This window comes from Sphaerodactylus townsendi, linkage group LG04 (assembly GCF_021028975.2).
Source record: "Sphaerodactylus townsendi isolate TG3544 linkage group LG04, MPM_Stown_v2.3, whole genome shotgun sequence".
NCBI lineage: Eukaryota > Metazoa > Chordata > Lepidosauria > Squamata > Sphaerodactylidae > Sphaerodactylus > Sphaerodactylus townsendi.
Genome location: NC_059428.1, coordinates 71,699,221 through 71,724,990, shown reverse-complemented (window position 1 = coordinate 71,724,990; position 25,770 = coordinate 71,699,221). Strand labels below are relative to the sequence as shown.

Sequence of the window (25,770 nt, the reverse complement as noted above, 5' to 3'; positions counted from 1 at the left end):
TTACCGTGTATTCACGTGTGAACCAAGACAATGATGTTAGCATGAGTGGGAAAAACGAAATGTTCTTGGTTTGGTGGTTTTCACACTTTAAAGTTAGATAGTGATGAAGCGGCCGAAAAGCCCTTTGAGATCACTGCCAGCCCGAGTTTGAGAGCCTTTACTCGAAAGTAAATATGTTTGGGACTGCAGCTTTGATCCACAAACTTCGTCCTATGTCTTTCTAACTTGAGGAGGGGAAAAGGAAGGGAACTCTTGTCGCGCGGGGGATCCTCTGGACCTCCAGCCTGTCACGCTTCTACTACTTCCTTTCCTGCTTGCTAAAATTCCTGCCGGGTCCCAAATGCACCAGATGCCAGGCGATGGAAATACCATGGCGTGTGTTTGTGTGTGCGCGTGTGTGCGCGCGCGCGTTTAGAATGCGTACGTTGATCGTGTTACAAATAACCATGTTATTGGTGCCACAATATCAGCGTCTTTCCTGCTCAATATCTCCCTTGCAAAGTTGAATGTGTAGATCTCCTTCGATTCGAGTACATTCTTTCCCCTTAACTCTTCTGCTCCCATCTTTGCCCCAAGGAGGTTGCCCCCTCCACATAGCATAAGAGCCACGCCCTTCCTCTTCTAACACATGGGCGGGGGGGGGACACACCGACTGCCACACCCTGCAGGTACCCGCTGCAGCTAGCGAGGGATCAGCACCCCAGATTGATACATTTCTCTTCCCTATTCATGGCTGGGGAAGGACCGATTGTCCTCGTGGTGGACAGTGACAACTCCATAGAAGAGATTTCCAGCGCCTCTGGTACAGGTGAGTGAGTGACAAACCCCTGCGGTGAACAGATCAACGCTCCCCACGTGTGACTGATGAGCCTTAGATTAGCAAGCAGATGCTCTCTGTTTACCCCAGGAAACACTCATTGAAATACTGTTACCAGAATCCTAAACCCAAATCTCTATTGGGGCGGGGCGGGGAGAATCAGAATGGAAGGAAATGGGTCATCCAGTTGCAGGGGAAACCTCCAGTGCTCGGACAAATTAATATTGCAGCCCCTTAGGGCAAATCTGTTTGTGTGATACAACTTAAAATGTGTTTTCAGTCCCAGCCCCATTTGGAGTTGGATTCCACAGATCTTTTCCTCTAGCAGAATGGCTCTGGGGAATCCAGCTCCATGTTGCCCTGGTAGTTTCCCCAGGTCCAGAGGGGCTTAGCAGTTTGCACCCTTAGTTCATTTATTTATGTATTTATTAAAATATTTCTATTCTGTTTCCCATTCAAAGACTCTCAAAACAGCTACAACTTATGGTCCCAACACTAAAATAAGAATTATCACCTCCGCATACAAGCAATAAAGAGATTGGAGGGCCAGGATAGCAGGACTGTTAGTGTCAGACTAGGAGGGTATAAATCCCTGCTCTCATGTGACAGCTCTCTGGGTAACTTTAGGACACACACTGGCCTCTTCCACACATGCAGAATAATGCACTTTCAGCCCACAATTGTTTACAAGTGGATTTTGCTGTTTCGCAAAGTAAAATCCAGCTGCAAAGTGCATTGAAAGTGGATTGAAAGTGCATTATTCTGCATGTGCAGAAGGCGCCACTATTAGCCAAATTGCATCTCACAGGGGTTTGTGAGGTTTTTCGAGGAAATGAGTACAGTGTGAAAAGTCGCTTTGGGCCCTGATTAAGGAAAAAACAGGATGTAGATTGTTTTTAAAGTCTATGTTAAAAGTTGAGCAATCAATAAAGCACAAAAACTTAGAAGCAAGAAGTTTTATCAAACAGAAGATTACAGAAACATATCCTAGACACTGAAGAAACACTGGGACATGATTCAGGACAAACACCAGACTCAACAATCATGTAGTCACCTGAGGATCAGTAGGGATGGAGCACAATGAATTTTCTGGCAAAGTGCCACACTCTGGGCACTACACCAAAAGGACCCTCTTTCTGGAACCCATCCACCTGTCTCAGAGGAAGCGAGGCAGAAGAACGGGACCTCACTTACAGATCTACTTTGTAATAAGTCCCATTGCACATGAGACATACTTCTCATTTAACATGTCTCATTAAACATGTCAGTGGAAGTAGGGAGGAACCCTTGGAAATGACAATGGCTATATGCTTATGTTAATACTTACGCTTTGCTTCAGTTCTATTTTAGACTTCTGGTTGGTTCTACAACCCTAGTCCTATTGGATTGTTTATTAAATGTCTCATATGTCAATTGATTCATTCTGTGTAACCTGCCTTGAGTCCAAGTGAGAAAGGTATATTATAAATAGCATAAATAACTTCTTGAGGGATTCAGTGACTCTTCATACCAGGGCAACCTTAAACATGCATCTGTCATGTTACACACTGTGTGGAGTCTTTAAGGTGCTGTATTGCCTTATCGACACAGTCTGCTCTTTTTGTTCCAGCCATGGAGGTTTTCTTGGAAGTATCACTTACTACTGTGGAACCCTTGCTGAGTTATCAGGAGGGATCTATGTGGCAAGCCATGTCAAATGTCAGAGAGTCACCAGGCAAAAGCAGCTTTCCAAGCTGGTGAAGCAAAGTGTGAACCAGACGACAAAGAAGGGCAGAGAATGGTGGATATTTTAAATGGAGAAGGAGGACACTTAACAGAAAATATGATAGAGGTTTATGAAATTATGCATGGAATATAGAAAACAGAAAACTGTTTTCTCCTGTCTTGGAATCCTAGAATTCAGAACTGTCCAATGAATGATGGGCAGCAGATTCAGAACAGACAAAAGAGAGGGCTTCTTTACATAATTTGTGGAATTGAGTACCACAAGATGGCTGCTGAGTTATGCAATTAAAAAAAAGATTAGACAAATTTGTGGATGATAGGTCCAGCAACTAGCCATTTTGTGAGACAATAAACACCTAAATACTAGGTATTGGGTGACAATAATTGGAGGCATTTGGCCTCACAGGTGACCTTTCAAGGGCATCTAATTTGTGCTATGGGAAACCAGATGTTGAACTACAGGACCCTTTGCTCTGATCCAGTAGGACTTTTCTTATCTATTTATCTTTAAAACATTTGTCAGCTGTTTCTTCACCAAATGTGGTCAACATGATATTCTCAGTAGACTTTTGCCAACTTTCCCATAGCGTGTCAAGTCATATAAACTTGATCCTCCAGCAGTTCCTGCTTTTCACCAGCAAATAAAATAATCTGCATAGGGTTATAGGGCCAGATTATTACTTCCCACGGTACCCAGATATGTGTGTGTTTCTCTCCTTCAGATAAGTCTTGTGAAGTCAGAAGTTATTCTGATGTAATTTCTGTGAGTTCTACGGAGCACATTTCTCTTGCAACTCCCCTTAGACCAAATGCAGGTAATGGAGCTTTTAGAAGAAATGTGGAAATTATGTTGGCATTGTGAAACAGAAAATTTTATCTACAGAAAAAAATAATGGACCATTCTGCACAGCACAAAAAAGATGTCCATGGGACATCTTAAAACGAGGCGACTGCATCTTTTCACTCCGCACACCCAAAATAAAATGTCCAGAACCAGAGGATGTCTTTAAAAGAGGTAGCTTCTGGGTGCTTTCCAGACAACAAAGGCATCAAAGGGAAAAAGAGACTTTTCCCCACTCAACTGTTTTGCTCTCTGGTCAGTTTCATTCTCAGATTGCACCTGACATTTTGTGTTCAGCTGAAGGGTTCTCCCTGTTGCCACTTGCTAAAGGTTGCCCCAGGACATTTGCTTTGCAGGCTCTGATCCTGGGTGCCTCTTCAGACCAAAATAGTACATAGTTGCACTCAGCTGGTCCTGCTGATTCCAGCAACATATAGTTTTCCTATTTTTTAAAAAAAAATTGAGAAGCTATCTTCATAGCTATATAAACACACATAAGAGAATCTTAGCCGCTCAGAAGGCGGGTTGACCTGCCTTCTGTGGACTGATTTAGTTTTTCTGTGCCTTTTTTGTGTCCTGGAGACATCTTATTTCAGCTGTGTGGAACAGACCACTGTTTCTGAGGCCATATCCATAAGGGAGTTTCCTAACCTCCTGATATAAATATGTCTGTAGTACAGCTATTGCAGCACTTTAAGATGTTATCTCCTATCCCAGTTTCCATAGCAATGGTTTTACCAAATCAGAACTCAGAAATTAGGAAGTTGTGCTGAAGTCTGCAGCTGCCATGACTATTCTAGAGCAAAAACTGCTGCATCATCCTGTGACAGTTGCTGGGACCCACGTGTGGAGACATATGGAGGGTAAACTTTCTTTGATTGAATTAAAGCAACACATTAGCCACTAGATCATAATGCTTCTCATTAATTGAATGCTGCCATACAGCTTTTAGTCATTGAAAGGTACAGCCCTGAAAGGGAGATATTCAGGTTTGTTTATTTGTTTGTTCTACATGCAAAGTAAAACCTTGCATTTCCCATCCAATAAACATTCAATATATTAAATTCAACTTTTATTTAAAAATAATCTGTAGATCTGATTAAGCTAAACATCATTAAATAGAAACACAAAACACTGGCATACCTCATAGAAATCTGTCCTATATAGACTTACTTGTCATTACTATTCTGACTGATTACTATACTAACTGATTTTAAGAAAGAAAGGTAAATTTCAAAGCTTGTTTAGAGCTTTGCTAGAAAGGAAGAAAGCAGTTTTCACTGAATTCCATATAGAAGAGTTTCAAAGTTAGCAAGGTGTTGCCAGCTTATTTAGAAACTATTGCATAGGCTAGCATGTGACTGTACTAAACGTTCTGATTTGTGTTTTCTAAAGGCATTTTCTAAAGCAGGATGTAAATAAAGTAAACCAATAAACTAATTGAAGAGCATGCTGACTACATTGCTCCAAGGGATTGTAATAAACACATTTTTTGAACCACAGAGGTATTTTCCCAGCTGATATTTCAACTCAAAGTGTAAGCACTGTGTTGTGTGATGGGCCTTCAGTGGGTGCTGTTTATGACATGACTCAGAGCTAGTTCCTTCTTCTTCTAGGCCTGTGCCATTTTGTATAGTTTAGAATAATTTGTTGTATTTCATTTATAAGTGGTTAATTTTTAGAGGTGGAGCAAACATCCATTGTACTCCTCAAGCACAGAAGTGTTAGACTAGCCCTTTCAAATAAAGAAGGGTCATTTTTGTAGCAATGCCTCCTATACTTCCTAGCTCTTTTGTCTGTTTATGTTAGTGCTGATATGCATACCTTCATTAAATGAAAATGAAGGTATGCATATCTTCTCTTGGTTGCTTTTGACAGCAAGTGAAGTTGATAGGCAGCCCAATCTGGGGAGAGGCAGAAGGGACTCCCGGCATTGGCACAGGCTGAGGCTTATGCCAATATGGGTGCCCACCTCACCAGCACAAGTGGCAAATGCATTGGCTCCGTGGCACCCAACCCTGGAAGTGGCACCATTACTGATCCCTGTCAGTGAAAGAAAACATGCTGGCATGGGTGGGGGGTGTTCCAGGATGTTCCCGGAGATGGAGCCAACCTTAGTCAGCTTCCACTGGGTTTTCAGCCCAGGAACATTGCTGGTACAGGAGTTCAACTTACGCCCTCCAAAAGTGTGGCATGAGTCCATTTTGGGCTTCAGGGGATTCTCTGATGAATGGAGTTTTTCTTATTCTCACTGTCTTCCCAAGCCATCCCCTCTTGAGGTAGCATGGCAGCAGCGCTTTCTCCGGCTACCACAGTCCTCTGGATTGGGCTGTTAGTGTGCAATTCTAAGCAGAGTTACATCCTTTCAAGACTGTTGGGTGTAACTCTGTTTAGGATTGCATCCTAGAAACAGTTGAAAGGCATTTCCTGCCCATCGGCATTCTGTATGATAGAAACTGGACATAGTACTGTAAGGATTTGGTGGGTGGGGTGAGGCTGTATAATGTAAAAATTTGATTGCAGTGTTCTTAGCAGGGTATATGTTGTTAAAGGTTTCTGAATCAATCTTTCTCTTCCAGTTTTATCATTTTGTGGTGGTTCTGTGCCTTCAGTAGAAGAAGTTGTTCACATAGACATTCCAAGCTCAAGCCGAGGTAATTTATGCTTTCAAGTGGAACTAACCATAGTATCTGACTACCATCTCCCAAATGAACAATGTCTTGTGCTTGTGTCCTCCCTTTCCTCCATGGAGCTTAGATGTATTTGTTGCTTGCTTTAACACTACCCTGTAAGACAGTGGTTTGCCCCCCAGTACCAGGAAACTGAGTTGGTCCACAGGAAAAGCCAAAATCAAAAACAATGTAATGCCTTTCATTAAGACCACCCACCGGCACTTGACTTCATCTGTAAGCAGGAGGCAATTCTCATATTCATTTCAGAGGTGAAAGTAGGCATTTAAAATCTAACTACAACCATTTATGTAATGTGCCTGTAATATGTAATATATAAAATATTACACACACTCTCTCTTTCTCTCAGGGCTACTCTAGGCCTCTTCCCTGAATGTTCATCATCATTTCTTTAAAAAGCAATTTTCTATCCCCTTTTATGGTAATGTAAGGAAAACTGGTATCATTCTACCAAATTGCCAAATATGAAATAAGGGTATTTCCACCCTTCAATGAAGGTAAAGCACTCAAGTGTTAGACAAGAGCTGTCTTGTGGCCAAAGGAACAGACTGGTGAGTTAGAACAGCCTAGGAACAAGATAGGAAGGTGTGGTTCCTGCAGAACTACAAGCCAGCTCTGCAAGCGCCACAGTCATAGGTCAGTGGTGATGGGTGAGGCAGCACCTATCATGAGTGCTGCTGGCCAGGTCTGAGTTGAGTGGCCCATAAAGAGCTATTAGAGGGAGATTAGATGGCAGGTAATGGCCTTTCCATTCTGATTCTATGTCTCACTTTGCTCCTGGCTGTTAGGCCCGTCCATGGCCATGGTTAACCAGGAACTTTCCTTGCAAGATAAATACTACAACACAAGTCCCTATTTATTTTCCCACATGGGGTGAACAGAAATGTGAGGGCAATTAAGCTCAGGAAAATGGCATAAATCTGTCTTCTGCAATTTGCATTGTCCTCCTCCCCTTGCTACTATTAAAGGAAGTGGGAGGGGAATCCATTCATAAATCTCTCAATGTCATCTGTAGTTTGGCCTGTAGTTGCCTGCAACATCTGTGGTGTATAAAAAAAGGAACTGTCTGATCTACAGGGAGGGTGAAAAGTCATCTCATGATCCATTTTATTTCTCATTGTTCCTTTTTTCCTTCTTGGCCTCCATCTCCACTCCCACCCAGCTGTTTCACTGGAGAAACTGAGTTCTGGTGGTTTTTCCGGGAGCTCAGTGAAAGAAATAACTCCTGCAAGTTCTCCAAGGTTAAACAGAGGTAATTTGATTTTAAGAAGAATTAAACACACCTTAATATTTCACAGTGCCCATGTAATTATTTTTCCTGCATGAATATATGTTGGGTTTGTTCTAAGAACTATCCCTATAATCAGTGGTGGGATTCAAATATTTTAACAACCGTTTCCAGCGGTGGGATTCAAATAATTTAACAACTGGTTGTTTACAAGCACCATTTTAATAAGCAGTTCTGCCGAAGTGGTGCGAACCTGCTGAATCCCACCACTGCCTATAATTTTACACACACACACACACTTAATCTAAATTTGCTTGTTGTTAGTTTATACCACAAAAATCAGGAAAACTGTGTGATTTGTAAAAAAGAAGTGTGGAGGAAGACTGGGCAATTATCTCTGTTCTGTAACATCCAGACAGACAAATTGTACTTTTGGTAGCATCAGAGACCAACTCCCACCCACCTCCACCTGTGGAGCCCACACATCACAGAATGATGTTGATTTTATGGAGTTTTTACTTGTAAGCTGCCTCAGGCAGGATTCTGGAGAGATAGCATAAATGTTTTCCTAAATCAATATATTTATGTCCTCAGTCAGGGCATGTACACCGTGTAGACCCCTGTGAAAAACAGTCTTACAAATCATGCAGAAGCCTATTAGTATCTCTGGGACCCATGCCAGAAGACTATTTCATAGCACTGTGGCAGAAATGGAAAAGGTCAACAAAATATTTATCCAGAAATGACCTCCCAAGGGAAGGGGGTGGGAAGGACTGAAATCAGAAACTAGTGAAAGACAATGGCTGTCACATGAATTGATGAATTTTAAGGAAGTACCTGTGTCTCAGGGCAAGTATAATTCCTGACCCACTACTGTGTTGATATACTACCCCAGAGCCTTTGTGCCAGTGGCATATCTGCCTGGGGACAAGGGGTAATCCTTGTCCCCGGGTGCAACTAATCTGGTCACATGGGAGGTGCAAAATTGACCCCACATGTGATCAGATGCCTTCGGGAAGATGACGAGGCAGCAGAAAGTCCTGCTGCCTTGTCGTCTTCGGACTCCCTTGACCCAGTCCACATCATCATTGATGTGAGCGGGGCAGAGGAAGACTGAACATGATGTCATCTTTGGGCTCCCTTGGCCCCATCCACATTGTGGGAGCGACAACTTGGGCAGGGTCAAGGGAGCCCAAAGGCCCTGGGGAGAGCAGGAGCCGGCCTCCCGGGATGGGGGAGGGAAGGCAGAGGGGCACAGCCCCTCTCACCCCCCCTCCAGGCCTCCCACAGCCCGGCCCCTGCCCTCCCCAAATCCTGGGGAGAGAAGAAGCCACTGCCAGCCTCTGGAGACATGCTTTTAAAAGCACAGAGGCTGGGAGTGGGGCTAGGGATGAGCTCCTGCCCCCAAGAGGGAGGGGCTAGGGCCATGGTGGCGAACCTATGACACTCCAGATGTTCATGGACTACAATTCCCATCAGCCCCTGCCAGCATGGCCAATTGGCCATGCTGGCAGGGGCTGATGGGAATTGTAGTCCATGAACATCTGGAGTGCCATAGATTCACCACCACTGGGCTAGGGGCTGGGCCCCAGCCTCTGTGCTTTTAAAAGGACATCTCTAGAGGCTGGCAGTGGCTTCGTCTCTCCCCAGGCTCTGGGGAGGGCAGAAGCTGGGGAGGGGGCATGATCCCGCTCCTGGAAGGCTTGGGGCGTGGCCCTGCCCCTAAGCCCCACTTTTAGCCTCCATGCTAAGCATGTCTCTGGAGGATGGCAGGGGCTTCTTCTCTCCCTAGGCTCTGGGGAGGGCAGAAGGCAGGGAGGGGGGCATGGCCCCTGGAATGTGTGGCTCCACCTAAAGCCCCTGAGAGGTAGGTGGTTTGGGGCATGGCCCCACCCCCAAGCCCACCCCAGCCTCCATTCTTTTAAAAGCTCTCTGGAGGCTGACAAGGGCTTCTGCTCTACCCAGGCTCTGGGGAGGGCAGAAGCAGGGGAGCAGGGAGGGAAGGCAGGGCTTGGGCCCCACCCCACAATCCCCACCCCAGGTGCAGGGGACACCCAGAGAAGGCTTGTTTCCGGACCCCATTTTCCCTCCATACGCATTTGCGTTGTGCCATCTGTGAAGGTGCTCAGTGTTAGACAGAGTATGCCAGAGCCTTCATACTTGAATTATCAGCCAGCATTGTATAGTGGTTTAGAGTGGTGGACTCAAATCTAGAGAACTGGGTTTGATTCTCCACTACTCCACATGAGTGGTGAAGTCTAGTCTGGTGAACCTGGTTTGTTTCCCCACTCCTACACATGAAACCTGCTGAGTCATATTGGGTTAATCACAGTTCTCTCAGAATTCTATCATCCCCACCTATTTCACAATTGTGGAGAGGGGAAAGAAAGGGGAGGGAAAAGGTTATTGTGGGGAGGGGAAAGAAAGGTTATTCTAAGCCACTTTGAGAATCCTCATCGTTGAGAAAAGCAGGATATAAATCCAAACTATTCAAACACTTCATTGTAGATAACTGTAAACACGAACTGATTTAAGACTCACATGTCAAAATACCCTTATTTCTTTTCTTTTCTTTTTAAAGAAAACCTTGCATATGAAGTAATCCATAAAAAGAGAAACATTGAAGGTGAGAAAGTGATACTTGTCATTATTGATTGCTACTAGGCATAATACCTATTAATCAGTTAAGTGGTTATAAATCATACTTGGGAGGTAAAAGTTCCTGCAAGGGTTAATTGGAAGAGGGAACCATCAGCAGAAAAAGTCATGGGTTACGTTTCACTCCTAGTCTCCTTGTTTCTCTAATATCAACCACTCCTTCCAAAAACAGCTTAAACCTGAAAAGACCAGTTGGGCTATACTTACACTTATTTGCATGCAGGTTTTTCCCCTGTGTGTTATAATATACTATGGCACTGCAGAGGCGTAGCGCCAATGGGACAGGGTGGGGTGCAACGCCCTGGCCGGAGCCGCGGTGAAGGTGTGGCCAGACCACAGAGTGGGTGGGGCGGGGGCGTTCCAGGGCAGGGATGGGCGGCGCTGCGGCAGGATTGCAGGACGCGCATGCGCCCCAGGCAGAGTTTCCCCTCGCTTCGCCTCTGGCAAAGTGCCCTCTAGAAGCCTGTAAATGGACCTCAGAAATTATAGAACTTGGTTCATATTAAAAAAGGAACGTTTAATAAATAATAAATGGTTCTTTTGGGGAGAGAACATTTTTTATTATAAATCATGTGTCTTCTCTTGAAGCTCTGTATAAAAGTGGAATATTATACAAATTTTAAACTTAATCAACAGAACTGTAACAATTCTTTTCTTGGACATACTGAATACTGAAAATGTGTGATATATGAACAATGAATAAAATATTTATTTTTTAATCACAGGAATCTGCAGGAATTGATGCTGTAAATTGAATTAGATATGTTGTGAAAGGATGCTGTGTGTGATCTTGCTGTCTCTTGTATCTTGTAGAAATCTGCATTTGCTGTGGAAGTCTTGAGATCCATGCTCAGCATCCTTTGTTTCATGGGGGAATATGTGCTCCTTGCACAGTGAGTGGATGGACCAGCCTCATAATTTTTGAGTCTAGCTACTCTAGTTCTCTACTTATGTACTTACTTAAAATATTGATATTGTGCTTTTCTGTCATAAACATGCTCCAGTCATCCCTATTTTTGATCAATATTTAATCTATCTATATATTAAAAAATTACTCATATACAAGCCTATCTCAAAGTCAGGGTTCTGCCACAGCATACTGCAAGTAATTTTATTGTATCTATCATGTTATTGATGAACGGGATTAGAACATTTTCAGTCAAAAATTACCAAGTGTTTTATTGGAGAATGACAAACACATAAGAAACAGAGTTGCTGTAATAGTGAGACAAGATGTAGCACAGGCAGTCAGGGCCTATAGTACAAAATCTGACCAAATAATATCAATCGGACTTCATTAAAAGCATATCTATTTAAGCATTATTCAAGTTTACATCCCAACTACAGATGCTGATGAGGAAGAAATTGAAAACTTTTATACAAATATGCAGGAAGAAATTGATCACAAATGTAAACAAGATGTGCTGATAATTATAGGTGAATGGGATACAAAAATAGGAAACATAGCGAAATCAAATATTGTTGGAAGATTTACCTTAGGATCATGAAATGAAGCAAGAATGCTGTGACAACAATTGTTTGTTCATTGCGAACATGTTTCAGGCAACCAACAGACAATTGTATATATGGGCTTCACTGGACAGCCAAATAGATTACATAATGAGAAGAGTAAGATGGAGAAGTTCTATTCTGTTTGCTAAAACAAGACCAGGAGCTGGTTGCAGTATAGATTGTTAATACAAAAAAAATTAGAATAAAGCTGTAGAAAAACACCAAAATATTCACAGTGTCAAAATCCAATCTAAGCAACATTCCTGAAAGGTTTAAAGACCACACAAAGAATAAATTTGCAATAGTTAGTTCAAGTGAACATGAACCAGAAATACTATGCATTGCAACCAGAGATGTTATCAAGGAAGAATGCACAAAGACTATTGCTGTAACCAAAAGAAATGAAAAGCCTTGACAGATGACTGAGAAATTGCTAAAGAGAGATGAGGACCAAAATTGAAAGGTGAAAGAAACAAGCAAAAGTCACACACTGAGTTATTGGTCTTCAATTAAGTTTAGCAAAAATATATAGTAATTGTGTATGGTGTTGTTTTGTATTTGTAAAAGTGCTATCAAGGTGCAGTACACTTATGGTGACTTCATAGGATTTTCAAGTCAAGAGATATTCAGAAATGGTCTGCCATTGGCTGCTTTGTGTAACAACCCAGGACTTCCTTGGTGGTCACTCATTCAAGTGCTGACCAGTGGCAACCCTGGTTAGCTTCCAAGACCTGATGAGATCAGGACAGCCTGAGTCACTTGGGTTAGGACACATTGGGCGTTTCCCCACTCTAAAAATAACGTGGAGACTTACCGGCTTTGTCTGCTGCAGGACCTTTTCAGCGCGGGGTCATGTTCCCCACCGCAGCTTCTGCCCCTTCCTGAAATGAGTGCTAGCAGCCGCGCAGCAGCCAGGCAGGACTCCCCACGATCCATTCAGGGGGTGTCCTGATCGGCTGCTGCAATCGCGATTTCCCATTTCTAATCCATGGCGCTCTTGATGCGACTTGCAAGGCTCCTGCTCCATTCCCACACAACGTTTTTAAATCTAAACACCAACACAAGGCTATGCGCACCTGGTTTGGCACCCTCCCGACCCCCTTTCTCTCCCCCTCCATTCAGCAACAGGCTGCGCGCTGTTGCCCTTCCCCCAACCATCGCTCCGGGTACTCTGCTCGGGCAGGAAACCATTGCAATTTGCACGAGGCCATCGGGTGCAGAGTGAGGAAAAAGCTTTCTCTCCCTTCTCCCCGGTGCACCACCCCCGATCCTTTTCCTCAATGCAGCGCTGCGGCCCTTGAACAGAGCTGAATGATGCCAAGGCCAAACCACACGATCTGGTACAATCCAATGGCAAGGCGGGGTGGAAGGAGCCGGGGAATGTCCAGGGATTAACTCCGACGGGTTTTATATAGAAACGGAGCGGGCGTGCCCAGTGAGGCGAGGCTGCTTATCGGCCATCGGGGCTAGGCAGGCGCTTGCCGGCGCGAGAGACTCCCACAGCTGTTGACCACAAAAATGGAAACCCGGGGTAACCACCCGGGCTTCCCCACTGCCGTGCGCTCCGTGCGGGGTCATTCAAAAGGCGCTGTTCCAAACAGCGCCAGAAATGACCTGCACTGAGGGGGCGCAAGGGCGACAGAGTCTGGGTGGCTTCGTTGTCACCGCCCCTGTCGTGGGGAGTGCTGCTAGACCCCGCGGCATTCAGCGCAAGTAGCACGCAACAATCCGTAAGTGGGGAAAGGGCCATTGTTCTACATGATAATTTATTAATCTTAATTATTTTTATGTTGCAACCAGCTAAAGATGAATGGTATTAATATGTCCCAGATAATGTCCATATCCTAGGAATATAGACAATTTGTAAATTCTGATGAGTAAGAAATGTACTTTGTCAAATTAAATTGCTCAGCTTGAAATCTGTCGGACTGTAACATGAGATGTGAATCTCACTTTCACCATAATTTCAGCAATTAGAATTAGCAAGGAGGGAAAATAGTTTTAAAGGCTCCACAGCAGACCAATGGGTATGTAAGAGAAATTGTAGTTGCATCCAGTGGCGTACCACTAATGGGAACATGGGGTATCCACCGTGGGGATGGGGGAGCGCCTGGTGCAGGTGTTGCCCCTGGGTGCCATTTTTCCCTGGTACGCCTCTGGTTGCATCAGTCCCAGTCCAGAGCTGATTTAAGTAATTCTGTGAATGACTTGTTCCAAGACAATGATAACAACATTTTACAAAATGTGGATCATGTTTGGAGATCAGCATTTTAGTACGAGACTGCTATTAACTAAATTAGATTTCCAGGTTTGTTTGTTTGCTTGTTTATTTGTTTGTTTGTTTTAAGGAACGGTTTTTGGAGAGATTCTTCCTCTGTGACAATGATGGCTTCCAAGCATTTTGTACGGTCTGCTGCTCAGGGGACTTGTTAGTTCTCTGTGATGATCTGGCCTGCATTAGGTAACCAGTCTCCAAAAATATGAGTTCTAGATGCTACCACGTTCAAGCTCACATGTATGAAACATTCATATAAGACCAGGGAGAAGGTCAAGTAGAAAAAATGTTGGCCATTTAGCCCTGAGAGATATAATCCAGTGGAGAGATGATCAAGGATTAGGGGGAAAGGGTCTCTGTACCCTGAACCAAGAGTATCTTTTGGTGCTGCACAGAATGTTCAAGTTTGCCAATACTATGACTGGCCTCTGTCTTCAACAGCAGTTTGATGTGGCATTATGAGCAAGTGATGCTCTGTTGCTTTTTAAAGGGCAAACTTGTTTAAAAGGACATGCACAGGTCAAACCAGTTTCTTATTAGTTGGCAATCCTGGGCCAAGAAAGTTGTGTACCAGTATTATACAAAGTTTTTAGAGGAGTCTGCACTGGCCTTGCCACATGGGCTAGAATTACCAAAAAACAAAAATTCCCAGAAGTGGGTTCACAGACAGCTTAAAAGCAAAGATGTTAAAATATGTTCCAAACAGGTTTTAAAATCACGCAAATATGCTTAACAGGCAAGGGAGGAAAAGTGCTACTCCCTTTTGGTGTAATGTCGAAAGCAGAGATCTCCAGTATGGTTTCTATGGGTGCCGTGGCTCTCGCCGACACTTTTTCTGGCACCTAACAGTTTTTAGGAAGTGGGTGGGGCCAGGTGAGGATTTTGGCCCAGCAAGGCTTCTGATTATTGAAGATTTGGTTGGCTGTGCAGAATTTTTTTAATGTTGCTATTTGCCACAACAGCACATCAACACTGAAGTTAAAGTGGTGACTATAATTTTGTGGCTGGTTCCGCCTCCTGTGACTGCCATTTTGTGGTAGCTATTTTGTTGCTGCGTCCACCATGCTGTGTCAGCATTCCAAACGTGCCTGCAGGCTCAACAAAAAAAAAAGGTTGGGAACATCTTATCTTAAGCTATCCCAAGATATCTTAAGCTATCCCAAGGTATGTTGTAAAACAGCCAAATTATTGTTTGCATGTGATGTGAATTTTTTAAATGTTACAGGAAAAATAGTTAATGTTTTCAAATATTTTCAATTTTTATGTTTTTAGAGTTTATTGCTCTGAATGTTTGGATGCGCTGGTTGGAAAAGGCACAGCAGAGAAAGTCAAAGAAATTAATCCATGGATTTGTTTCTTGTGTTTACCATTGGATGTCTATGGAGTACTGAAGAAGAAGACAAAATGGCGGACAGAGCTGAAGCTTCTCTATGATTGCGAGTCTGTAAGGGAACATTACAACTGCATTCCTACAGATATAAAGATTGCTTATCTTTGCATTAACTAAGTAACATTTGTTGCAGAAAGTACAGCATGGAATAAGATTCTGCTTTCTGGCAAAGCTGCCCTTTAGACAAATGAGAAAGACTATCCATAGACACTACCTGGTTCTATGACAGTGGTTCTCAACCTGGGGGTCGGGACCCCTTTGGGGGTCGAACGACCCTTTCACAGGGGTCGCCTAAGACTCTCTGCATCAGTGTTCTCCATCTGTAAAATGGATAGATGTTAGGGTTTGGGGTCACCACAACATGAGGAGCTGTATTAAAGGGTCGCGGCATCAGGAAGGTTGAGAACCACTGTTCTACCGGTAGGAGGAAATAAAATACCCTTCTATGTAGAAAATTTTTGGATCAAGTTGAAGGATAAGTTCTGTCTCCACCAGATGGCAGCAAAGTTCAGCCAGCAAAATGATAGTTTCTTGTGGTCATTTGTAGTTCCTCAGCCTCAAACTACATACTGCAAGAGATTTGTAATCAGAATCGCCAAAGCGGTTCCTTTAAATCCTAAGGCGATTATGAGAGAAGAGTGATCCAAATCAGGGCTAAGGCAAATTGCCCTGCCTCAGTTGCTGTTTGTCCTATAAGGGGAAGGGACATAAAGATGTACTCAAATGTTCCTCCAGAGTGAAACAACAGTGTGGGGAGGGGTGACTAAGATCAGGGAAAAGTCTGACTCCACTTCCCCTACTTCCACTTCCCCATCCAGATTCCCTCATATAAATCTGCTTGTAGCATTTTGACAAATCATAGATAATTTCATCATGGCTCCTTCACAGTCAGATCGCTTGGTCATCAGTCACCAGGAATCCTGAAGACCCAATGAACAGTGAAAATAAGAGCTCCGTATACAAAAAAAAGTTGCTTCACTGTATTCAGTTTCACATGGTGTAGATAAAAATTTGAGAGGTTAGCCAAAATACATGTCTTAATCACATCAATATCAGTCCTTTTCCTAAAGACCCTTCAGTATGTGGGGAAGTATGTAGAGTTTCCAGTTCCCCCTAGACACCAGAAGGAGGTTAGGAGCTAGGGTTGCCAGCGTCAGGATGGGAGGACAGGGACCTCAGTGGGGTACAACACCATGAGAGTCCACCCTCCAAACCATCACTTTAGTCCAGGGAACTGATCTCTGTAGTCTCTAGATTAGCTGTTATTCCAGGGAATCCCCAGATCCCTCCCAGGTTGATTCCCCATGGTGAATTAATCGCGTGATACTCAATTGAAATATCCAGGTTTCTGCAAGAACTCCCCACTGCTTGAGCAATGAACAGGGATTCATCCTGTTTCTGGCGCTCGTTCTTCCCCTTATCGCACGTCCAGGCAGAACCTGCTTGAAAGTACAACTTTTCTTCTTAGCACATTTTTGATCCAGTTTCGAGGGGAAGAATGGGGGTCCAATCTTTGTTTAAAATTCCCGCCATGAAACGTGACGCAAATGTCTAGCAACCAATCAGTGCTCGACGGGTGCTGAGCGATGCGCTCGCAGCTGCTTCTGCGTTTCGATTTAGCTGTTGGTCTCGACGAGTGCATGTGCAAAGAGACGTTAGCATAAAAGAATGAAAAACTGCTTAAATGATTAATCATTCACCCTTCCAAATGAGCGAAAACCCGCTTAAGTGCCTAAACGCTTAAACGTTCATCCTTGCAAACGAGCAAACCTCAGGTTGCAAGTAACAGGGAAAAATTTCCTGCCCAAAAAGGTCCCGCCCCAACATGGCACGCCAGCCAATCAGGAGAGACCCACAAAGGAGATCGTGTGATAGTGGGGATTGCTACATTTCTGGAATCCAAGATAGGCCTACATGTCTTCGCTGAATGCATGCTGCGATGGGGAGGTTGAAACCCCGATGAAAAGGTGCGGTTTCTTTATAAACTTGGTTTGATCTAGATAGAATTTGCCCATGTGGAATCGACCCCAGAAGCTGGCAGCCCTAGAAGTGTGATTGTATCCGTTGTGAGGGGAAAGGGTTTCTAGAGCTCATTAATGTGTAGCAAATGGAATAATGAACTATTAACATTGAAGTTAATAGTGTCCACATTTGACAAATAGATGACTTATGCAAAATATGCATTTTTTTCAGTTGAGTCAGAATCAACATTGGGTATACCAACCATTGGATGCATTGGAGAGAAAACCAATCAACGTGCTTTCCCTTTTTGATAATATTACACAAGGTAAGTGTAATTGGGAAATTGAGCATGCATGTTCAATATATTTCACCTGCCATGCTAGTCCGTGGCTTGGCACACTTGCCTGGATCATCCAGAGCAATATATATAGCAGAAGCCCTTTCTGTAGAGCATCTGCTGTGTCATGCTATGGTCTGGATTCCATGATGTTATATGTGAGAAGGCCAAAAGGTGTGAATATGTTCCACTCAGATAAATGGAAGCAATAATGCAGATCGTGTTGGGAACTGTTTTTTGGTCGATGGAAACATCCCACCGAAATAATATATTTAACTAGCAAAGGAAAATATCTTCTTTTCTACAGACTTCAGGTTTAAATGTCCTATTAGCATTTGAAGATTTTTTTAAACTTTACATTTTGTTTCTTATTAAAGTATTACATGGCAATTTCTGTCAAAAGAAGTGTTCACAATCCACTCAAACTTTAAGTAAGTGCTTATAACCCTCGTATCGAAATAAATGGAACTCAAAAGCTTCACTTTCAATTATTCCCTTCCTTATACAAGACTATCAAAATTTCACAATGTTATCAATTGTAAGATTTTTTTAAAAAAATATTGACAACCAAAGAGCAGCTTAGAAATATGATACTAATAGAGATCTAGCTAAAGGGAAATAACCAGATTTGAGCAACATTAAAGCTAATCCTTATCTGATAGCATCATTATGTTTATAAAGAGCAATCCTAAATAGGTCTACAAGAAAGCCTATTTTAATTAATGGAATTTACTCCCAGGAAAGTGTTCTTAGGTGATTCAGCCTATATCTACACAACACACCAGATTAACATTCTGGCCCAAACATTCTGGGGCTGTGATGTCACTTAAACTCTCCATGGATGGTCAACACTCTTGATGTCCTTCTAGGACTTAATAAGCTTCATTTGCAGAGCTTGCCCATAAAAGCAGAAAATGTTGCTCAGTCAGTGCTAATTAGTCAGCCAGCCATCCCATATCAGTCTGTGAATTATTTCATGATCTTCAGTACTGAGTAGCCTCCCCAACAACTTCCACAAGAAATTGGAGCTGCAGGAGACTTTTGAAACAATAGCCCTATGTGATCTCTTTGCAATTTCATTTTCTTGCAAGAATATCTTGGGAAGCCTATTCAGTGAGAGCAACCCTTTTATTTGGCCATGGCTGCAGTTCTACATTTCTTGTTTCCATACATCAGAACTGGAAAACTTCGGGTTTCTGGGGGAAAGTATGGGTAATGGAAGGTTAAAGTATCTGCATGATGTCACAGACGTAGTGAGAAATCATGTAAGTACACATTACAAAATCAAGTTTTTATAGCTTGTATTTTCTAACTCTGTATTTTATGACAATCATTAAGTGCTGTACCTTATGATTCTTGACAAATGTATTTTCTTTTATGTACACTGAGAGCATATGCACCGGAGACAAATTCCTTGTGTGTCCAATCACACTTGGCCAATAAAGATTCTATTCTATTCTATTCTATTCTATTCTATTCTATTCTATTCTATTCTATTCTATTCTATTCTATATCATTTGTTATAGCAAATGTACTTTGTATTCTTAATAAAACATTTGCTGATTAATTGGGGAGGAGAAATCAAATTTGCTTCCAGTCAAAGAATGGGTCTTAAAATACATTAGTGCAGAGATTTTTAATAAAATTACCACAGACAGAGACAAATCCCCTAACTATTTTGTAGGACGGGGGTGGGGGACAGATAGATACTAGCCATAGTCTAATACAAGGTTACACAAATTCACTAGCTTCAGATAACTTAAGTGTATTTATTTCTGTGCTGGAGTGTTTCAAAAGACTGTGACCATATAAGTAGCATGATTCCTCGTGAGATTATTTAATGGGTTTGAAATGGCCACTGAAGTCAGTGGTCACTACTTAGAACACATTCATTTTAATAGGACAGAAATGTGGATAACTGTGGTCCATAACTGATACCTTCTTCATTAATTTCGCTGGTCTTGGATCAATCTGATAAATAGTAATCTCACAGGAAAGACTTCAATATGGGGAAATGCTTGGAGATCTGTTTTCAATGCTTTTTAAAATCTATCCTATTTTCATCTTTTCCCCCACCCATACATGATTTTCCCTTCCCCCCCTTTTATCCTTACAAACCAGCCTAAGAGATCAGTTATGACAAAGACATGTGAATGGCCATAGACTGCACAGTGAGCATTGTAGCCAAGTAGGGATAGGTCCAACTATGCTATCACATAGTGTCTCTTTCAGGCATACCTCACCAAGTCCTAAAATGTTCTGAACACAGTGTAAAAAGATTTATTTGCAAATAATTTAAGTTTCACTGATTTTGCTGTATTGTGATTTTCATGTTTTGCTGAACTGTGCTCTTGATATTGTAAACTTGGCACATATTTAATAGGTGATGCAACATAGACGTTTCAGGAAAGCTTTCATAGAATGTGTTTGCATATGAATTGGCTCCCATGCCAACTGGTGAACCTTTACATGGGCTAGAAAAACTGAAGATTGAGAAAACTCTCTTTTAAAAAAAGAAAGAAAAAAAGTAGTCATCCTTGTCCCAGGAAAGATTGGAGGAGTGTTGAAAACATTTAGTGCCAACCCAAATCTAAGCCTAACGGGCATTGTGCTATATGAACAAGCCATTCAAAAATTAAAAGGATTTTTTTTGGGGGGGGGGGCGGGGGATAAGTAATAAAACTACCTGCTGAGGAAGGGATACAATCAAATAGATTTGAATCACAGTAAGACAGATTTACTCTAAAATTATTTAAAATATGCAGTAAATACTTGAGCACATCAGAACTGGGACTGGGACAAGCTATTTGAGATGGGGGAGGGATTTATACAGTCTTCTTTGGCGAGTTTAAAAGGAAAGAGGTACTTATTTTAAGTACACTATAGAGCAGAGACATTCCTCCCATTGGGCAAAGTGGGCAGTTGCCCAGGGCACCCCCTTGTGGGGGGCGCAAAAACTGCAGGGGGTGAATTTAAAAGGAGAATCTGGGGAAATTTGGGGGGTGCCTGCTGTCAGGGGTGCAATTGTTAAGCTAGGAGCACCAAACTTTCAGGGTATCTTTAGGAGACTCTTCTAATAATACCACCCAGGTTTGGTGAAGTTTGGTTCAGGGTGTCCAAAGTTATGGACCCTCAAAAGTGTAGCCCCCATCTTCTGTTAGCTCCCATTGGAAACAATGGAGAATGGGGCACCCCCTTTGGGAGTCCATAGCTTTGGACCCCCTCGACCAAACTTTACAAAACCTGTGTGGTATCAGTAAGAGACTCTCTTGATGATACCTCCCAGGTTTGGTGAAGTTTGGTTCAGGGGGGCCAAAGTTATGGACCCTCAAAGGTGAACCCCCCATCTTCTATTAGCTCCCATTGGAAACAATGGAGGATGGGGGCACCCCATTTTGGGAGTCCATAACTTTGGACTCCCTGAACCAAACCTCACCAAACCTGGGTAGTATCATTAGGAGGGTCCCCCAAACAATCCCTGAAAGTTTGGTGCTGCTAGCCTAAACAATGCACCCCCTGCAGGTCACAAACTGAAAAAACAGTAAAAATGTTTTTAAAACCCACAAACGGGGGGGGTGGAGCTTCAGACATAAATGCGGGGTTGAACCCGAGAACCCCCCCCCCCTTACCTATGTCCTTGCTGAAACTGCTTTGTAATATTTATTAGGTTGACGAGTGGGGCCCGTTTGATGTTATATTTGGCTCTACACCTGCACTTGCAAACTCATATGAACATCCACCTGGTAATGTATGCTATATAATTTTGTACATGAAACTATTTAGAGGTATTTATTATGGCAAAGTTCCTTATAATGTTTATAGTATTATTATCATGCTGATGTAAAGCAGGTTAATCAAATACTCTGATCCTAAACACTGCCATATGTTTTAATTTTCCTGAGCACTCAGTACCCTCAGCCTTACAGTTAGAAAACCTTAAAACTAAACATAAATCACTTGAGTGGTGTGCCTTTTTCCAAGCACTTAGGAATTTCTCTTTCATGGAGAGATCTCCCCAGCTATTAATAGACTATTCTTTCCCCGTTAGCTTCCACTGGTGAATCCTCAGCCAGTCAATTACCTTGAATTTTTATCTTTTTTATCTTGGGCCACTGTTCTCATCAGGTGAAACTGATTTATATGTGTTTAAGAAAAATGACTTCCAAAGATCATTTTCAGAGACTGTCTTCTTCTGACTTATTTCCCTCTCTAGCTTGGTATATGTACCAATTTGTTCGTATTCTTCAATACAGCAGACCCCCAGAAAGAAGCAGGCCTTTTTTCTGGATGTTTATAGATAATTTGGTGTTGGAAGAAGAAACTAGGGATGCTGCCTGTCGTTTTTTGGAGGTAAATGGCAATCCAAGTTGCTTTCAAGCATTTTACTGAATAGATTATTTGCTGTTTTCCATCTGATTTTCAGTAGCACAGTTTGCATGTGCTACAAAATGACAGGGGATGTCACTACCTGCATAAACAATTGCTATATGGCATCACTTTGTGCATGTCACAGGGATGATGAAATGGGCTTTACTGAATTGAAACTTGAACAAATCAACACTTTCCACTTATGTGGGTCTTCTCTCACAGACAGCAGTGCAGAGGATGTATTAAAATGGCCGTCACCTATTTATATCTTGATCGTTGTACATTCCTAGCTGAAGGCTGACTTGGGAATTACAGCTCATCTCCAGGGATCATTTCTTTTGGAGAAAATGAATGCTTTGGAGGGTGGACTCTATGGCATCATCCTCCAGTGAGAACCCTGTCCTCACCAGGCTCCACCACCTAATCTCCAGGAGTTTCCCAATTTAGAGCTGGAAACTCTAATCCATCCCCCACCCCCCACCCCCGTTGGTGGCTAGGAGAGACCTGGCATTCCTAGATGGGGTTGGCATACCTTTTTCAGGAAGATTTTTCTGTTCTTCAGTTTGGCCTCAGGTTGGGTACTTATTTGAGAGCATAGTCATTGCTGTGTGGATTCAGTGTGAAGATTAGTTACCACATATGTTCCAGTAATTTCCTTGAAGTCCCTTCTGTCAGTACACTATACCATTCACTCTAGTTACCTCACTCTGTCAAGTGTACAGTTTCCTCACTAGCTTCCAAACTTTGGACAGGATGTCTGGTGCTGGCAAGGGAACTTGCCACATGACAAAGAGTCATGTAGTAACCACTACAAGACTGGGAAGTAGAAATTCACAATGGGGAAGTGACTTGGGCATGTATGTGTGGGGACAGCCCCAAGAGAATCATAATAGGTACCTCTTTTACCCACTCCCAAACCAATCTCTGTTCTCAGAATGCAGTTGGCACAGAAATATTTCTAACTAGTCTTTTGTGAAGTTCAAAACCATGAATCTTAACTGGCCTGGTCATTAAGCATTTTACTGTACATCTTCTTCACTTGTCAGTGTTTACCCAAGCACTACCTTCCTGCATGGCCTGTTAATACAGGAGCTGAATAAACCAGAATTTTCCCTGTTTTGAAATGGTACATTGTGCAGGATATAATTCATGAATTAATTATGCAGTCATCATCCCGCACGTGTAGAGTTCAGGATTAGGGCAGAGGAAGGAACAATATAAACAGAAGCTGTTGGTACTGAATCCACACCAACTTAATCCCTATCAATATACTTTGGGCATAATCTATGTGAACAGCAAATTGGTTAGGTAACAGTATGTAGGACACATCATTGTTTCCTCATACTGGTGAGCATGTGAGCTATTGGCTGCTGAGGGTTTTGTGGGCTGTGTGGTGGTGGTCCAGTAATTTTTTCTCCTGATGTTTTACCTGTATCTGTGGCTGGCATCTTCAGAGGCATGTCATAGAGCAGTGATTCTCAACCTTCCTAATGCCGCGACCCTTTAATACAGTTCCTCATGTTGTGGTGACCCCCAACCCTAACATTTATCCACTTTACAATTGGAGAACACTGATGCAGAGAGTCTTAGGCAACCCTTGTGAAAGGGTCGTTCGACCCCCAAAGGGGTCCCAACCCCCAGGTTGAGAACCACTGTCATAGAGAAATGCCTCTGAAGAGGACAGCTATACATACAGACGAAATGTTAAGAGCAAAAACTACCAGACCACCACCACACAGCCTACAAAACTTACAACAGCCAGTTTATTCTGACCATGGAAGCCTTCACAATGCAGGTGTGCTATTCTTCATTTATCAAAATGTTTCAGTCTAGCATATAGAAATGGGAAGAACGAACTGCTGTATCTGTATACTCTTACACTCTTGAAAATTTTCTGCAAAACATTTTTACTGTTTGTATTGATGCTATTGGCACTGTAGTATGTGTATCATTTTACCTATTGAAACATACATATGCTTTTATTCCTTCAAAAGACTGAAGCAGTAGTCAGGTACAAACTGCAGAATGGCACCATCCAGAATGTTGTACACATATGGAGCAACATTCCATCAGTGAACAGGTAAAATAGGCTGTGTTTCAGGACTGTTCTGGGAAAAGTATAATCTTCCTTTTCGAACCACTTCAATTTGACTTTATTTTAAATAAATCAGAGAGAAACTCCAAGGAAACAGGGCTGACCTGGGTGTCTTCATTACAGCCATGATCCCTGCTAGTTTCCCATAGCCACTGTGGCTGTTGGTTCAGAGTTGTTGTAATGACACTTTCATGTGCTTGGTTTCCCAAGTTTCCCTGCTCTGTTACCCCTACCATTTCCTTTCATGTGTCACTGGGGAAGCTGTGTGTGTGTGTGTGTGTGTGTGTGTGTGTGTGTGTGTGTGTGTGTGTGTGTGTGTGTGTGTGTGTGTGTGTGTGTGTGTGTGTGTGTGTGTGTGTGTGTGTGTGTGTGTGTGTGTAAAAATCAGCAGTCATTAGATCACTATGCTCTTATGGTGATTTCACAGCTTTCATTTTTATAAAAAATAATGAAGTCTCTAGTTCCTTTCATTGTGAAGAAAGATAAAGGTGTACATCACCAACAAAAAGGGCTGGAGGCTTATAGGTGGATTCTGCACAGCATATGTATAACGGGTTAAGGAACCTGTTTTCCTTTATCCTCCTCACATGTGTGCCCTTCATCCATTCAGGCAGCAATTGGAGCCCATGGAAACAATCTGGGTTGCTTTTGTGGCTTTGTATGGAGATGCTTCTCTCTTTTTTAAATTTCCTGCATCACATGTGTAGCTGCGCAGGCATACAGAAATGAACTCCCGCAGCCATGTCAATTGTCCCATAATATGCTCCACTCTACATAGCTGCACATATGCAACATGCAAAAAAATTTTAAAAGGAAAAGGGACCAACGGCTGGGCAATAATGAATGTGCTGCTGTAGATCTGTCGTACTCACTGCCAAAGGGGAAAAAACATGCTTGGGGGACTTTGTAAACTATCAGGCGCTCAGAGAACCTGCCCCCAACCTGCTGGCAACCTGCATAGAATGACAGGCAGGCAGATTTTCCCTAACAGTGGACAGTGCAATGAATGGTTGGAAGGGAATAACGTGTCTCCTGCCTGTTGTATTTGCACAGGAACGCCTCCAACCTGGGATTGTGCAAAAGTATTGCAGGTTTAGCAATTTTAGAAAATTCTGGGTTGAGAGAAATAAAACCAAATCCAAAGAATAAAACAGGCCAAACTTGTTTTGGGAACAGAACTTGTGCGAACAGGACCTGTGTTATGTAATGTCCTACACCCGTTATATTTGGCCAATGCAGAATCTACCATAGACTAATATCAAGCCTATGTAATCTAGCTACCACCATGGTTAAGAAAGAAGCAGAAAAGCACTGGGGAGGAAGTGAGATGGCCTCATGAGATTGTAACATTTCTCACCTCAAGGGGAGAAATATTGATGTGGGAAGTGAATAGCTTGCAATAAAAATCTGTATATCAAGGGATAGATAGATGTCTAGGCATATATTAGATATATATTTGCATTAATGTTGTCCTTTTATTTCCTCCATAGCAAATATTCTGCTTCCCCATTGTACGTGGATTTGTTTCGGATTGCAAAAGAAATCTACAGAACAAGAATTTTTTCACAGAGGCCAGCCACTCTGATTAAGGAGTTTTTTGTTCCTTTGAAAGAATATTTTAGAACTTTTAAATGAGACATTTTTCTCACTTTAAGCAAAACTGAAAGCAGATCTGCCAACTTTTCAGTATGTTGCCGCTACTATGCCTAATACCCATGACACAGAGACACCAGCTGATGATAATTATTATCTCTATGCTAGGGAAATCTTCACAGATGTGCATCAGATGGCTCTTACAGGTGCAAGAGCCTGCTCCTTTTCTTTTCACTTGCAACCCTAACTTAAAAGTATTTTTAGACAGTTAATTGTTTT

At 42.5% G+C, this 25,770-nt stretch overlaps 1 protein-coding gene across 1 annotated transcript; it reads left to right on the top strand.

Moving 5' to 3' along the window:
• The first annotated feature begins 729 nt into the window (after positions 1-729).
• DNMT3L (DNA methyltransferase 3 like) lies at positions 730-25,622 on the top strand. Its single transcript, XM_048494080.1, has 13 exons — positions 730-808; positions 3,265-3,357; positions 5,963-6,037; positions 9,883-9,927; positions 10,773-10,852; positions 13,820-13,932; positions 15,019-15,190; positions 17,339-17,423; positions 18,612-18,700; positions 21,103-21,178; positions 21,649-21,785; positions 23,798-23,883; positions 25,389-25,622. Exons 1-13 carry the CDS (start codon positions 730-732, stop codon positions 25,531-25,533), a joined length of 1,275 nt encoding a protein of 424 aa, XP_048350037.1. The 3' UTR covers positions 25,534-25,622.
• The last annotated feature ends 148 nt before the right edge of the window (positions 25,623-25,770 follow it).